Source organism: Bombus pascuorum, chromosome 1 (genome assembly GCF_905332965.1).
Source record: "Bombus pascuorum chromosome 1, iyBomPasc1.1, whole genome shotgun sequence".
NCBI classification, from domain to species: Eukaryota; Metazoa; Arthropoda; class Insecta; order Hymenoptera; family Apidae; genus Bombus; species Bombus pascuorum.
The window spans coordinates 31058823-31072983 of NC_083488.1; the positions used below are offsets into that span (position 1 = coordinate 31058823).

Genomic DNA, 14161 nt, shown 5'->3' on the forward strand with positions numbered 1-14161 from the left:
TTTCTTTCTACAAGAATTACGTAATTTACATCGTTGCTGATAAATATTTGTCCACTCGACCACGATTAAGCTAACGTTATTGACAAAATTGCACGAGTAGCGAGTATTGAGATATGTGTAATTTTGTGTGCTACACTAGATTATCCGCGTAGTAGTGACACACATATACGAGTATAAGAGAGTGGAAGTACGTGCGTGCACAACGTCTCGTAAAATAGATGAACGCAACTGTTTCGTGGGTAGTGTGGTATAGAAGATGATGAGGAAAAGAGAGTGCTGAGACGCGTGCAAATGTGTAGCGACGAAGTTCTTGTAAATCACACATTAACATTAGAACTGTCATATCGATCAAATTGAAAATTTTATTTTTAAATTCCTACTTCATGTTATATTTTTTTCCGCAATGGTATAATGACTTTCGCAACGAGAACTAAAAGAATAATATAATGAATTTTATTTTGTTTTATTAAAATGACTGGTACTTGTCAAAGTGTAAAAGGATCCTGCAACCTCTTTATCGAACCCCGATTAACCAGTTTCCTAAATTTTAAATTAAAATTTTTAAATTTTAAATTTTTACCGCGTATCATTCGATACGATGATATCAGTTACCAGGAAAATTCCGGATCGATCGCTAAATCGCTAGATACTAACACTAGAAATATCACACCACTTAAAACGACTGGTTCTACAATTTTATAAATGTGTAAACCCTCGTTTAGGGATGATGGTCCCAGATGGATTAAGAATACCAAAAATGTGCCACATAACATGGAATTCCTCCCGTAAGAAAGTAATAAATCAATAAATATAAAAACATTCTATTATTACGTATTTTTTAAAGACCAGTCATTTTCACTGGTTTTGATAGAAATAGCTTCGTGTTAACTATCGGTAGTTCTAGTGTTAAATAAATCTGAAATTATTTTAATATCAATTCTAAGTATAATCCAAGTGTTCCTATACATTTATTTCAGCGATTAAGGTCCACAATTCTCAACAGCAAGACACAGATTTTTACTACTAATTTATTTTCTTGTAGAATACGGCGTTGCGTTCGATAATAAACGAAATACAATTTAGCGATGGGATGTATTACAGATACTGCGATATCGAAAGTCGAGGACTTGTGTTAAACAACGCTAGCTAACGGAGCTAATATTATTAATATGTAACATTTTTAATACGATTCCGACATAGCTGATCCACGTATTCTCGAGAAACAAGCAAAATGAGTAACCAAGCGTAAAATCAGACGTCGATCGTCCTCTTACGACAGAAATTCCACGGTACGCTCTTCCGATCAGATGGAACGAACAATGAGCGACGTGTTTTTCTATCGGGACAGAAACCCGCTCGAACGACCAAACCGTCCCTCTAATCGTCGTTTCAATTATCTACGTAATTATTATGCTAACGCTGTGCTGACGCAATAAATTAGTATCGATACCGAACGTAAGCGGAATAAGATAAGAATCGGCGGCGATCGTTCGAGAAATATACCGTAGAAAGCACGAATAGCAAACGGCAGGACATTTATAGTAGCACGAAGAATGGAAGGTTTTAATTTGAACGCGTATCTTTTATCGCGTGTTCTGTAACAATGAGTCGATTTCACGAGCACGTAAGCGTTTCAGACCGGAAAAATGTTTTATCCTCTGTCTGTCGTTTCCCATCGTTGAAGAAATTATCAGAGGAAAAATGAAAGATACGTGGAAATTACAGACGAGCTACGGATATTGAGTTAACTCGCCTTTCTTATTCTTAGTTAACAAGATAATTATACCGTGTTTGGAAAAAGAAACGAACGTTCTTTCTTTTATCTCCATTTCCCTAGCGTTTATAATTATTTTCCCACTTACTTGGCCAATCACTCGCGCAATTTCATCGCACGATACGATCCAACGTTTACCAGCTGACCCATATTAGGTCGTCCGAAAAGTTTCTTTCCTTTTACAAGGAAATAATGGATGCATCACCTTTTTCCGTTTTATATTATTTCATTGAATCAAGTATGATCCATTTTGTCCTATCAGGATAAACATCACAACGTTTACAGATTAAGTTTCATGTTTGTATAAACATGCGTTTGTATAAACATGATTGCGAGATGCGTTTAAATATTTTAGGTTCGATCTAGTTGAGATAGAATGATGAAAAGTGAAATTAAAGAACTTGAAGAATTAAAGAAATTAAAAAAAAAAAAAAAATGGTTATGTGTTCGTTGGTCTTCGTTATATCGTCGTATAATACGGAGAGCACCTACTCTGACTCCTAACGAAACGAATATTCGTAAATATGCAATTCAATCTCTAACGAAACGCAATTCCTAATATAAGCGATAATCGAATATCCGATAGAATACGAAAATCGTTACAGGAAAGATTGCACTTTGGGTGACCGATGTTTTGTAATATAATCATCGATCATAGACATAATTCTTGTACAATGTTAGTATATTTAGTATACTATTGATATTAACATACATATTTTCACAAGTAACATAGTAGATATTCGGCTAAATCTATTAATTCATTGTCAACGATCGTTCTATAGGATGGTCGGTAATCGATAGAAACAGGGCCAGGGTGACTCTACGGTTCGAAACGAGGCGAAAATCAAGAATGACAAGATTGCGCCGAAGACTTGGTTCTTTTAAAATAATCGAATTTCAAATTTGCCACGTGTACGAGAATTTGACCGATTTATCGACGCAAAGTTATTTCACGTGCGAAAAGAAGTGGAACTCCACTTTGTAATTATTACATCCACGTTTATGGTTCTCCTAAATGTAACGAGTGTTCCGAAATGTCCGTAGAATGGATTTTCAATACGAAAAAATACCTATCCATAGTCTACTCTATAGAGTACACAAAAGAATGGAATAAAAGCATTGCGACGAGTTACCATTTTTCTATATTACCGATAGTTATGCAAATATCCTGTTATCACGTACCGTATGGCTCCGTTTGACTCTCAAAATTGATACGTACACGCGAGTAAACTTTCAGATGATCGGCGTAACGAGGATAGAATCCAGGCCTGTTGATTTCGCAGCAAGCTACAGCGCGGGGCCACGCAGGCAGAACGAGGAATTTCCTTGGCAACCGGGAATTCAGATTCGTCGTTACAAATGAGCCTGGCTATAATTAGTTAGATGGTATCGTGTGAGAAGGTGTGCTAGAACGCTGCCGGCGCGGCGCGGCCCGGCGTACCCGTAACCGCGTGTACGCTCCGTGTAGATGGTTTGTCTAACGACGCGAAAAGGCAATAGCCTCGAACGAGCAAATCGACATCGCTGCGGAAACCTTGCCATTGAAACGTTTACCGCCGCCGCCTTCGCCTGTCTACTCCACTACGCATTCTACTGCGACGCCACGTTACGAAAACAGAGACGCTCTTTCAAGCTCGTGAATGAATCTAAAATAATCTTTAAGCGTTTGTGGAACGAAACAGGGTACAAGGGAATCGTGACTGATATTTCTGATTGCGAGATGCGTTTCAATATTTTAGATTCGATCGAGTTGAGATAGAATGATGAGAAGTGAAATTGAAGAACTTGAAGAATTAAAGAAATTAAAAAAAAAAAAAAAATGGGTATGTGTTCGTTGGTCTTCGTTATATCGTCGTATAATACGGAGAGCATCTACTCTGACTTCTAACGAAACGAATATTCGTAAATATGCAATTCAATCTCTAACGAAACGCAATTCCTAAATACGTAATTCTGAAATGATGACTTTTTTATTCATTTCCTCGGATACCTCGAAGAATACGATAACAGGTAAAAATTGTAATATACGCATATCGTAAAATGTGGTGAATCGACGTTATTAAACCAGTTAGAAGACTCCTATATTTAGAACGTATACAAAAGGAGCAACTCGTGATAGGAAGTGATCTTACGAAAAAAAAAAGAAGAAAAAAGGAAAGAAAGAAATCGATAAGATACTATTTTCACATAGTTCCATGGGAAGTGTCGTAAAGAAGAGACGGCAAACACAAGCAAGGTTACTTCCTCCGCGTTCTCGAAAAACGCAGACTCGCGCTAATGAGCTCGTTACAGAAGCGGCATTAGGAGATGTCCGATCTCTTGTAAAACATCCCACGATCAGGACTTAATCAATGACGTCCAATGTGCTTTGGCTGTAAAAAGTGGCCGAGGAAACGTTCATTCTTGCAATTATCGCAGCAAACGCGAATAACGTAGCAAATAGAGTTGCACGAGCATCGTTGCAAGAAATGCGTTATTTGCGTGGGACGAGTAACGTCGTGAATCGCAACCGAAGCTAACCATTATGACGTTAAAAATCATTCGACTGTGTAACGAGTGGTATTATGTGAAACGACCAGTAAACGCTAACTTCACTAGTGACCGCTTCCAAAATTTAATTTAAAATTGTACATTCATTGCCATTTCTTTCGTTCGTCTAACTTTACGTAAATTCTTACAGCATCTGATCAATCAATTTCTCAATTTTTGTTAATATAAGGTAATGTGAATATAGAGTTTAAAATAGAAACTAGATAAAATGACGATAGAACGTGTCAAATAATATAAAATATTCACTAATGACCGGTTCCAAAATTTAATTTAAAATTGTACATTCATTGCCATTTCTTTCGTTCGTCTAACTTTACGTAAATTCTTAAAACATCTGATCAATCAATTTCTCAATTTTTGTTAATATAAGGTAATGTGAATATAGAGTTTAAAATAGAAACGAGATAAAATGACGATAGAACGTGTCAAATAATATAAAATATATATCGAGCTTCGGCGATCTGGATCACACGAAGATTCTGGGGGTAAGCGACGAGCTTCTTTGACTCTGTCCGCATTCCGCTTGTCAGAGGACTGTCCATCACCCTGTCTGCTACGTAGCCACATCCTTCCGGAAAACCCTTATTATCGCTTTCCACGTGCCACGGGACAACGAGAACTCGAGCGTTCCCCGAGATTCCTCGAGTCATCGGCCCCGAGCACGCGATCCTCGGCGGCGGAATACAGAGAGCGTCGGGTTCCTTGTCGGGAACCCCGAAACTGCAACATCCGCGACTCTTTGTTAGAATCGCGGTAGTCCTTAAGACTGTCACCACTCAAAGCCGCTATCGAGCCAAAATTCTAATGACGCGTTTATAGTTTAACACCATCGGCGATAGAGTATCCTTGGAAATAGATGCACGGCGCACGATGCGTCTACCTTGACACGTGCTGCTCGTCTATGGAGGAGATGACGTTTTTGACAAACACGATCGTAATTTTAAAAGATCAAAATATTAGGTTGTCCGAAAGTTTCTTTCGTTTTGTGAAGAAATAATAATGTTTTTTGTTTTATTATTTTGTCGAATTACGTACGATCCATTTTGTTCTGTTGAGATAAACATCGCGACGTTTCACAGACTTGGTTTCACGTTTGTATAAAGGTGCATGTTACGTCGGCCGACTCTCTGTCTGGACCGGGCCACACGTCGCGGGCAGGGTGGCAACCAGATGTCTTCACATCCTTACCGCGTACCCTCGATATTCTCAAGTACCCTCCATAAATCCCAGGCATTTTCTATTTAAGGTCCTTCAGACCGACCGACCATTCTTTCACCGAATAGTTTATTGTCTACTACAGGAAGATACGGGAAAGTTGGTTTCTTTCACGTTCAGTATCTTCCGTTAGCGACTTTCTCTCGAGGGCGGCTAAGACCCTTCCTAATACACCAGCCGTCCATTATCCAATCAGGAGCAATGTTTATTGCCATCCTTAGCTTTCCTCCGCCACAGCATCGTCACCGAACGGCACTGATTTTGCATCTTTCGAACGGTCAACACCTTTGATCGGGTTTCCACCTTTAGATCAGTCACCTACTTTGCTTATACATACGCACCAGTGTAACTGTATTCGTTACAAAGTTGTTGGAATAAACTGTAACTTATAATTTGTTATATCCGTGCCATATTCGATTTAACTACCTCTATTATCCTAACCGAAATAGGGTATCGATCATTTCGCGGCGTCGATTGTCTAATCGTAACGGGAATTTACGACTCCCGTTGACGTGCTTCCTCGCGATCGCGTCTCTCCGCGAGTGAACGAAACAGTGCACTGTTGCAAAAAACACGTTTGCGAAAGAAAGACACTTTTCGGACAACCTAATATTTATTCGATTAAATTACAATATATAAAAGGGAAATAGAAAAAGTATTTCTGTTAACAAATAAAAGAGAAAATGAAAAATGTCTGGTTTGTAAACTCCCCAACTGTAATTGCAAATTTTTACCGCTGACGTGCTTAGTATTTCTTTTTTTTTTTTTATTTTATTTTGGTTATTTTACAATTTGTCCTTATGGACATTTGGTAAAGTGTTATATCTTGTTGGTGAAGAAAAAAAAAAAATAAAATAAAAATAAATATAGCACGTGGGTGGCTACCCCCAGCGGGGTGCCAGTTTCGTTTTTTCTAAGTTATATCTTTTATGAGGTCTATTGGGTGTTTCCTTTTTAGTATGCTTCGTATTTGGCAAAGGCTAAGTTGAGGATAGAAACGGTTAAAAATCCTATACTTGCTCAGGAAACGTCTGTGTTGCAATTTTAAAGACGCGTAGCTTTGCCGAAAGATTATTTCATTCGCTATATATATGTCCGCTGCACTGATCTAGTCTGCTAAAATACGAATTTGTATTAAAATATTACATGTATCAAGTTGTTGCTTTCATAGCTTGTTATACTCGTTGGTTAAGTCTAACAACTACTTGTCGTTATTTATTCGATAGACGATAAACCGAAGCAGGAGGGAACGGTAGATGAAAGGAAAGACGATTAAAAATGAAATCAACAGGTGGTTATTTACGCGAGAAGCATTAGTCATGTCGTCGGTTAAACGCCTAAACACGATATAATCGTGTATCTTACGAATCGTTAAGTAAAACGCACCATCAAACGAGCCTTTATTCCGGCAGATTTAATCGGCAACAACTCTTTTAATTGCAATCACAGCTCTTTTGGAACGATGATGAATCGCGCATATACATACTGCGTGCGTCATTCGTGTAAACACACGCCTCCAAACGAGATCACTCATTTTTCACGAGCGTTGAAAAATTTACGAGGGCACGCGTTCTACCGTGAACCGGAACGAAACACCAGTGTGAAAATACAAGTTGAGTTATAACGCATTCTTCCTTAACAACTTTCAAGTAGAAAATCAGAAGATCGGAACAAAATTTACATAACGAATTTCAAGTTTTGCGCCATATAAATCTTATAACATCGTATCGTAACTTATCGAAAATGTCAAACCTAATATTTAATACGAATTAATAAAATTATCGATGGATACGTGTACAATCTACTTTGTCGAATGAGAGAATATGGAAACCAGCGTAGTCGTAACAAAATTGTACAAACATATGTATAACATATATATGTATATCGATGATATTAAAATATCGAGAAAATTGAATAAAAGATATTTACGACGTTATAGATTTCTAGCGAAAAGAAAACAATTTATCCAGAAATATTTAACGAGAAATAATTTCTAAATTTACCGATATATGCCACTTATTCCGTACAATATTCTAAATTTCTAAATTTACCGAATTTAAAAAAATTCTAAATTTATCCATATATACCACTTATTCCGTACAATTATTAAATTACCATTGCAATAGCACGACAAATTTATCGACCAACCAAAAACTTTTTCCATTAGATTCTATTGTACATAGTACCAGGTATTCCTTCTCAGTGCCGCAGCCTGCCGGTTGTAAATGACTTTTAAGAAGGACAAGACAGGTGCGTGTACCTTCGCACGCCTTAATATATCAACTATACCATGGTATACACTCGGGGTCTCTCACGGATCGGTTATTCCGCATTTGTACACCCACGCGCGTCGCGGATGTAACTAATCGCATTCCACGATTAGAAAATCCGGGCGTGTCCTCGACAGCGCGATGCACATGTTCCGATAAACTCTGGTATTTCGCGGGCATGTTCTACGCGTTTCCGCTCTGGCCAGAGGACGGAATACGATCGTAACAAGATGCTACACGTCGAACGCCGGTTCTTTTTCCAAAAATCCGGGTCGTTGTTTTAGTTTCCTGCACGCTATGGGTTGCTAGCGACTGGTGCGCGACGAAATGTAGCGTAACGCGATCGCGAGAGATGTTCCTTAAGAAACGAGTATTCGCTCGTGCCGATAGAAATCCTGCTGACTACGATGTTAGTTCTTTGCTTCGTCAATTTGTTTGTAGCGTACAAAGACAGATACAATTAAGATATCTGTATGATATATACAGATACGCATAACGCGAGCAATCGAGTAGAAGATGATCGTGCATGCGGAAATAAGTCGAAAGCATAAAATAAAAATTAAAATAAAATAAAAAATAAAAATAAAAACACTAAGACAATTTTCATCTCTTCCGTCATGCTAGTATCTAATTATCTAGTATCAAATCTAGTATCTTATCTAGTATCTAGTATCTTATCTGGTATCAAATCTAGTATCTTATCTGGTATCAAATCTAGTATCTAGTATCTTATCTAGTATCTAGTATCTTATCTAGTATCATATTAAATTTCCATCAAAGCAAAGTTTCATTGTTAAATCTCTTTCTCCTGGCGTTATCATAATAATTTTTGAACGAAGCATTTGAAAGTCTATGCGTGTTTCTGTACCATTGCTACTTCGTTTTTAACGGTAAAAACTTTGTACGAAAACCTAACAAGCACCCTACGCGCGTCATAAATAATTCAAACGCATGGATTAATAATATTCGTAAAATCGTTCAGAAATACATACGTAAGATCTATCGTTTTTCCGATATAAAATGCAGATATAAATGAAATGCATCGTGTTCGAGACCGACAAAAATTAGAATATCGTTTTGGAATCTGTACGAGCTACCAGCGTCAACGTTATCGTTTCTCATCGGAAGATAATACGGGAGAGTTGCGTGGAAAATAATAATAACTCGGAATTACGCAGGTATAACGGAACAAGATGAAAACGGTTATACACATATATCGCGCGTTGAATATGCAGCATTGTCGCCATGAATTATTCGCCTCTGTTTACTCGTTTATTAATTTAACTCGGTTGAACCACTCACCTCAACGACGAAGTAAAGAGGATCACCAGGAAGGACTTGAACGGCGAGGTAGCGGCTGGCGGACACCAGGGGTTGAAGGCAGGACCGCGCAGCCGTGACACCGCTACCACGCATGCTGCATGCTTCATTTCGTCGCCGCTACGCCCAGCGTCCTCACTGTAATCATATCAGCAAAAAAAGAAAGATAGCTGGTTTCACGTAGTTGTTTGTATTGCAAGCCAGCGTCAAATAATTTCTAAACGCGTACTTTCAACCCCCCGCCGCGGAGCCTGCGACGGGGTATAACGTACCCTAACGCTTCTGAAATAAAAGTACATATTATCGCTTTCTTGTTAAATATGTTTACGATTAGCGTTACGATATCTTTCTCCTGCTCTGCGCTTTTGTTTCGGCAAGCGTAAGCTACCGGGGTACTTAGGATTTTCGTACGAAGGTCACAGGAGAAAGACACAGGAGATGAACGCGTTCTTGTTGATTTTCGAATTTTTATTTATTCTAATTTACTTTGTGATTATAAAACCGAAAGATTTTACACGAGATAGCGTAACCGAGAACGGAAGCAACTTGCTAGATTCGAAGATGCGTCTGTTAAAAATAACTGATAAGTTGACAACAAGTTTCGTAGAAGCCAAACGTACGATTATTGTTAAGAGGAAATACGCTTCGATATCCTCGATATTTTACTATTACGATGAAAAATATTTTCCATATTTTGAAAGGTATGAAAGAACACGCGTCCAGGCAAGAAATTTAACATTACCCTAAAAAATTATACGTAATATAATTAACGATATACTTATTAGCGAGTATCGATGTCGGGATTAAATCGATTAACAAATCACTCTGAAAGCCCCTGCAAGTTACAAACTTTGTTTAAATGACATCGTCGTATAAGCAAATGTCACATTCCCCGCACATCCTTTTTCGAGGTAGCACGAAAACCTCGCATTATCCCTATATTTAAAAAGACATCGAACGTAAATATCGTGCAAAAAAACCAGCGGCGATATCACCAAACCATAGAAAATGAAAAATCGATTAAGTAGCCAGGTAGCGTCACCGATTACCAAACAGATCGTCCGTAACGTTCTTCGAAAATAGAGAAGACGACTACCGGGATTACTTGACGTCAGGCTATTAGAGCAAAGAATCACGTGGCAACGAAGATAACAATGTACGAAAGAGCCGAAGGGATATGCAAATGGAAACGGTAACCGGTCGCACAAATCACAGTGGCATTTCCAGAGATTCCAGCCGGTAGAAACGACAGAAAGAAGAAGAAGAAGAAGAAGAAGAGGAAGAAGAGGAGAAGAAGGAGGAGTAGGATGAAGAAGAAAAAAAAGAAAAGGCAGAGAAAGAAGAGGAAGAGGAAGAAGAAAAAAGAAAAGAGAAAAAGAGAAAGAGGGAAGCCTCCGCATACGGTGCACAATACGTGTGCTGCATCCCTTTTTGGACGTTGGTCCACGGTAAATCACAAAATCGCTCCCGGCATTACCCTATTTTCATCTCCGTGGAACAAGAGGCAAGTCGCATGGATGGAGAGCCGAGAAACGGATGGTCTCGCTCGCGCCGCTCATAAATCGGCCGGACAATAAGTCGTGCAAAAAAATGCCACGCGGAGTGCATCAGATCTACCGTGGAATTTCAAGCCCTCTGGAACCGATTAATTGTTTCGATTTCCACGGAACCTCTCCTCGAGAGCATTCCATTGCGATTATGTATTTTATATTTTATATATGCATTTTATATTTATATATGCGAAGCTCAACGAAACGTTATTACATTTTTCATTCGTTATTACTTTTCCATAACTTTGTTTCTTTTTGCTATCGTCGAAGTATACGGTTTTGCTTGTTGATAATTGTAGCTGATCGTTGCGCGTTTATTTATAAAACAGGTGATATGCAAAAACGCGAGAAATATGTGATATTAATTAAGATTTAAGGACGCATCGATTGCGAGATTACTAGCAACGGTATGGAAAGGTGGTATTGTTATACGTTATACTGTTCAATGGAATATAGCCTTGTTCGAGTACCAAGTAAAAAAAACAAATCGAAGGAATTAATAACAACGAAGTTATCAGACTTCAAAGAAAGAAGGAATAATCTTGCAATAATTTCCTTGCAACGAATATTTAAACATATCCTGCAAAAAGAATCGCAATTTCAATTTCCGCCTTGCAATAGGTTTCTTCGCGAAATCCCCAAAGACTTATCGATCCTCGCACAAGAGGAACAACGGAAAGGAGAATTAGCTTTATAAATAATTTCCGTGTAATCTTCTTGCAAGGAACGTTTAAGAGCATCCCGACAAAAAGATTGCAATTTAAATTTCCATATTTCAACAGATTCTTCACGACCCCTCTTAAAGACACAATTTGCAACATTGTTCCAGCTACCCTATTATTATATATACTAAGCCCGCGTCTCGAAACGGTTTTTCTTCTCCCCTCCTCGGCTTGGTTATTTTGGAGTCGTCCCATGATTCGACCAAGTCGCCACGGTAATCGACGAAATTGACTAATGGACGATCCGCGAGAGAGCAGAAAGGAGGAGAAACCATCTTCTACCCGCGGAGGGATGATCGATGGGATCCATTACCGAGAGACGCGTGCAATCCGCCCACACCCCGAGGAGCCTCCACGTTCTGTCCCTTTTCCTCGATCCTCTTCCCTTCCCTCCCCCTCCCGCCATAACCCACCACCCTCTTCTCATGGTCCGTTCTTTTCCTCGTACATACATACATATATGTACTCGTAGCCAGAGTTGTCTATTTCTCTTTCTCAGGTGCCTCTCGGTTTGCAGCACGTTGATGCATTTACTCGCTTACCGGTATAACTGCCGCGCCATTATAAAAGCCGGTCTCTCCTTCTCCCTTTGCCTCTCCCTCTGCCTCTCCCTCTTGCCGCCCTCTCCCTATCCCCGTTCCAAACTCCTTTTTCTCTCTTACCCTTCTCTACCATCCCTCTTTTTCTCTGTCTCGTATCCTTGTTGCTCTCTCGGCCGTTCTTGGACCCCGATAGCCAATGCATTTCGCAGCCGTTCAACCTGCGTCCCTGTTGCATTCTCCTCGCGATCACCGACCCCGTGTACCGACTTCGAAGGAAAATCACGGAGAGTCAATTTTTGCGCGTCAGGCCTACGGATCTCTGGATGCTCGATGCTCGATGCTCCATGGTCGAGAAGAGTCTTCGAGTTGCGAATAGGGGATGAACCGTGTTTGTTGCGAGTCGTGATTCATGGCTGTGGTGAAATGGGTGCGGGGTAATATTCTAACGTCCAAGTGTCGGATCTCGAGAGGAGAAAAGGTGGAAATTCCAGTTACCTCGTATGAGAGCACGTGTTTTTATAGAACGATTTTTCGCTGTTGGTTGTAGCATGTTTGTACGTACAATGATGTTGAATCTTACAGAATTATTTAATGTATGCGAATTTATTAATCTTTTGGTTTAATTTTAAATCGATATTAAATTTTTACATTTGCAAACTTTCTCCTCTTATAGCGTTTTCCATATTTCTACGAGTCGTTTTCTCGACGAGATTATCTATGTAAGAATGTCGGTATGGGGAAACAAGAAGATACAAACGCGTTTTAGGTAATTTGGACAAGTTGCGCTTTTGAAAGGATCGCAGGCAGCGAAACAGTTTGTAAGGAGAACCAAGGTGGCATGAAATCAAGCACGATACGATATTAATTCCACGTTTATCTATCTACGCATTTAATATCTCCATACTTTCCGCTGCACTGATCGATATAACGCTTCACTTTCTAAAAAGCAATATGATGTTTTTTGTAATACGTTACTAATTACGCAAGCGTTGCGGTGGCCGGACTGAAAAGACTATCCCAATCCCGATACATCGATGATAGTCATTTTTAATCGAGTTATAACAGACATTTCTTACAGCCTCGCACAGTTGTGCACGATGCTTTAAGCTCGTGCAACCCTCGTTTATATACACTAACACTAACGCGTACGCTGTTAGGAAGACAGAATTACAAGCAAAATTCGTCGTAGTGATATCGACAGTTTCTCGCGAATATCTCGGAAAGTATGGTCGATCGACGGTTGCACGTACAGGAAAAAATGATTCAGAACGTCGAGCTACGCTAATATATTCATATTGATTCATTATAGTAATTAAAATTCATCCTTCTTTATCCTGAGAACTAACGATAATATACGTACACGCGCTAGTAACACGAAAAAAATGCAAAACAACAAGTTAAAGATAGTAAAAATTCTTGCTTCTGCAATAATTATGTTTTCGTATATCTTTTAAGAACAATCGAACGAATCGATTAATCGCGTCACATAAAAACTAATCTAATATCAAAATCGTTACTATCGAAAATTTGCCGAACTGTCTTCGTATATCGGCAAATGTCGCAAGATACTCGCGTTATAACGAAGCAAACGCAAAGCAAAGAAACAACAGAGGCAAAGGTGGCGACTATCCAAACCATAAGATTCTTCCATTCGAAATGACATCCTATAACGAATGCCATACGCGTTACGAGTCTTTTATTACCGCCACGTCAAACGATCTAGGATGTTTTACAAGCAACACCGGCGACCTTTGTGCCAGTACCGATCTCCGGCAATTAACTCGTCGTCAGACATCAGTATGCAGATCTCGATCGCATCGAAGAACGTACTCGAACGGCGGGTGGATACCTTTTTCCCTGATCGCCAGCGTGATCACTCGTAGCGAATTTGAAAACAGGGCAAAGGATCGCACGGATCGGCAGGGATGAAAGTGGAGATCGACGGAGCATGCGCACACGCACAGAGAGACCGATATCCACGACGGGAGCGCCGCGCCGCCGGCGCGGCGACTGGTTTTATCGTTCGGCGAAGTGCGACGTGCATGCACGTAGGAGGCGGTATATAAACAATGTGAACTACATTCCACCGGCATGAGTAACCGTGTTTTGCGCACTCTCGCCACTTCTCGTCCTTTTCAGCGCGTACAAATCTAATTACCTAGCAACCTACCTATCCGAGGGTACAGAGAACAAGCATCGGATATTCTTCTGAATGGTG

At 39.6% G+C, this 14161-nt stretch overlaps 1 protein-coding gene across 8 annotated transcripts in view; it reads right to left on the reverse strand.

The window, feature by feature from the left end:
- LOC132910036 (protein expanded-like) overlaps window positions 1-14161 on the reverse strand; it is a 119691-nt gene that overhangs the window by 49353 nt on the left and 56177 nt on the right. For all 8 annotated transcript variants that reach the window (XM_060965490.1, XM_060965421.1, XM_060965442.1 and 5 more), the window contains one exon: window positions 9112-9267. In XM_060965490.1, coding sequence (XP_060821473.1) covers window positions 9112-9225 — 114 coding nt within the window. In that variant the 5' untranslated portion in view covers window positions 9226-9267. The remainder of the gene's footprint in view (window positions 1-9111; window positions 9268-14161) is intronic.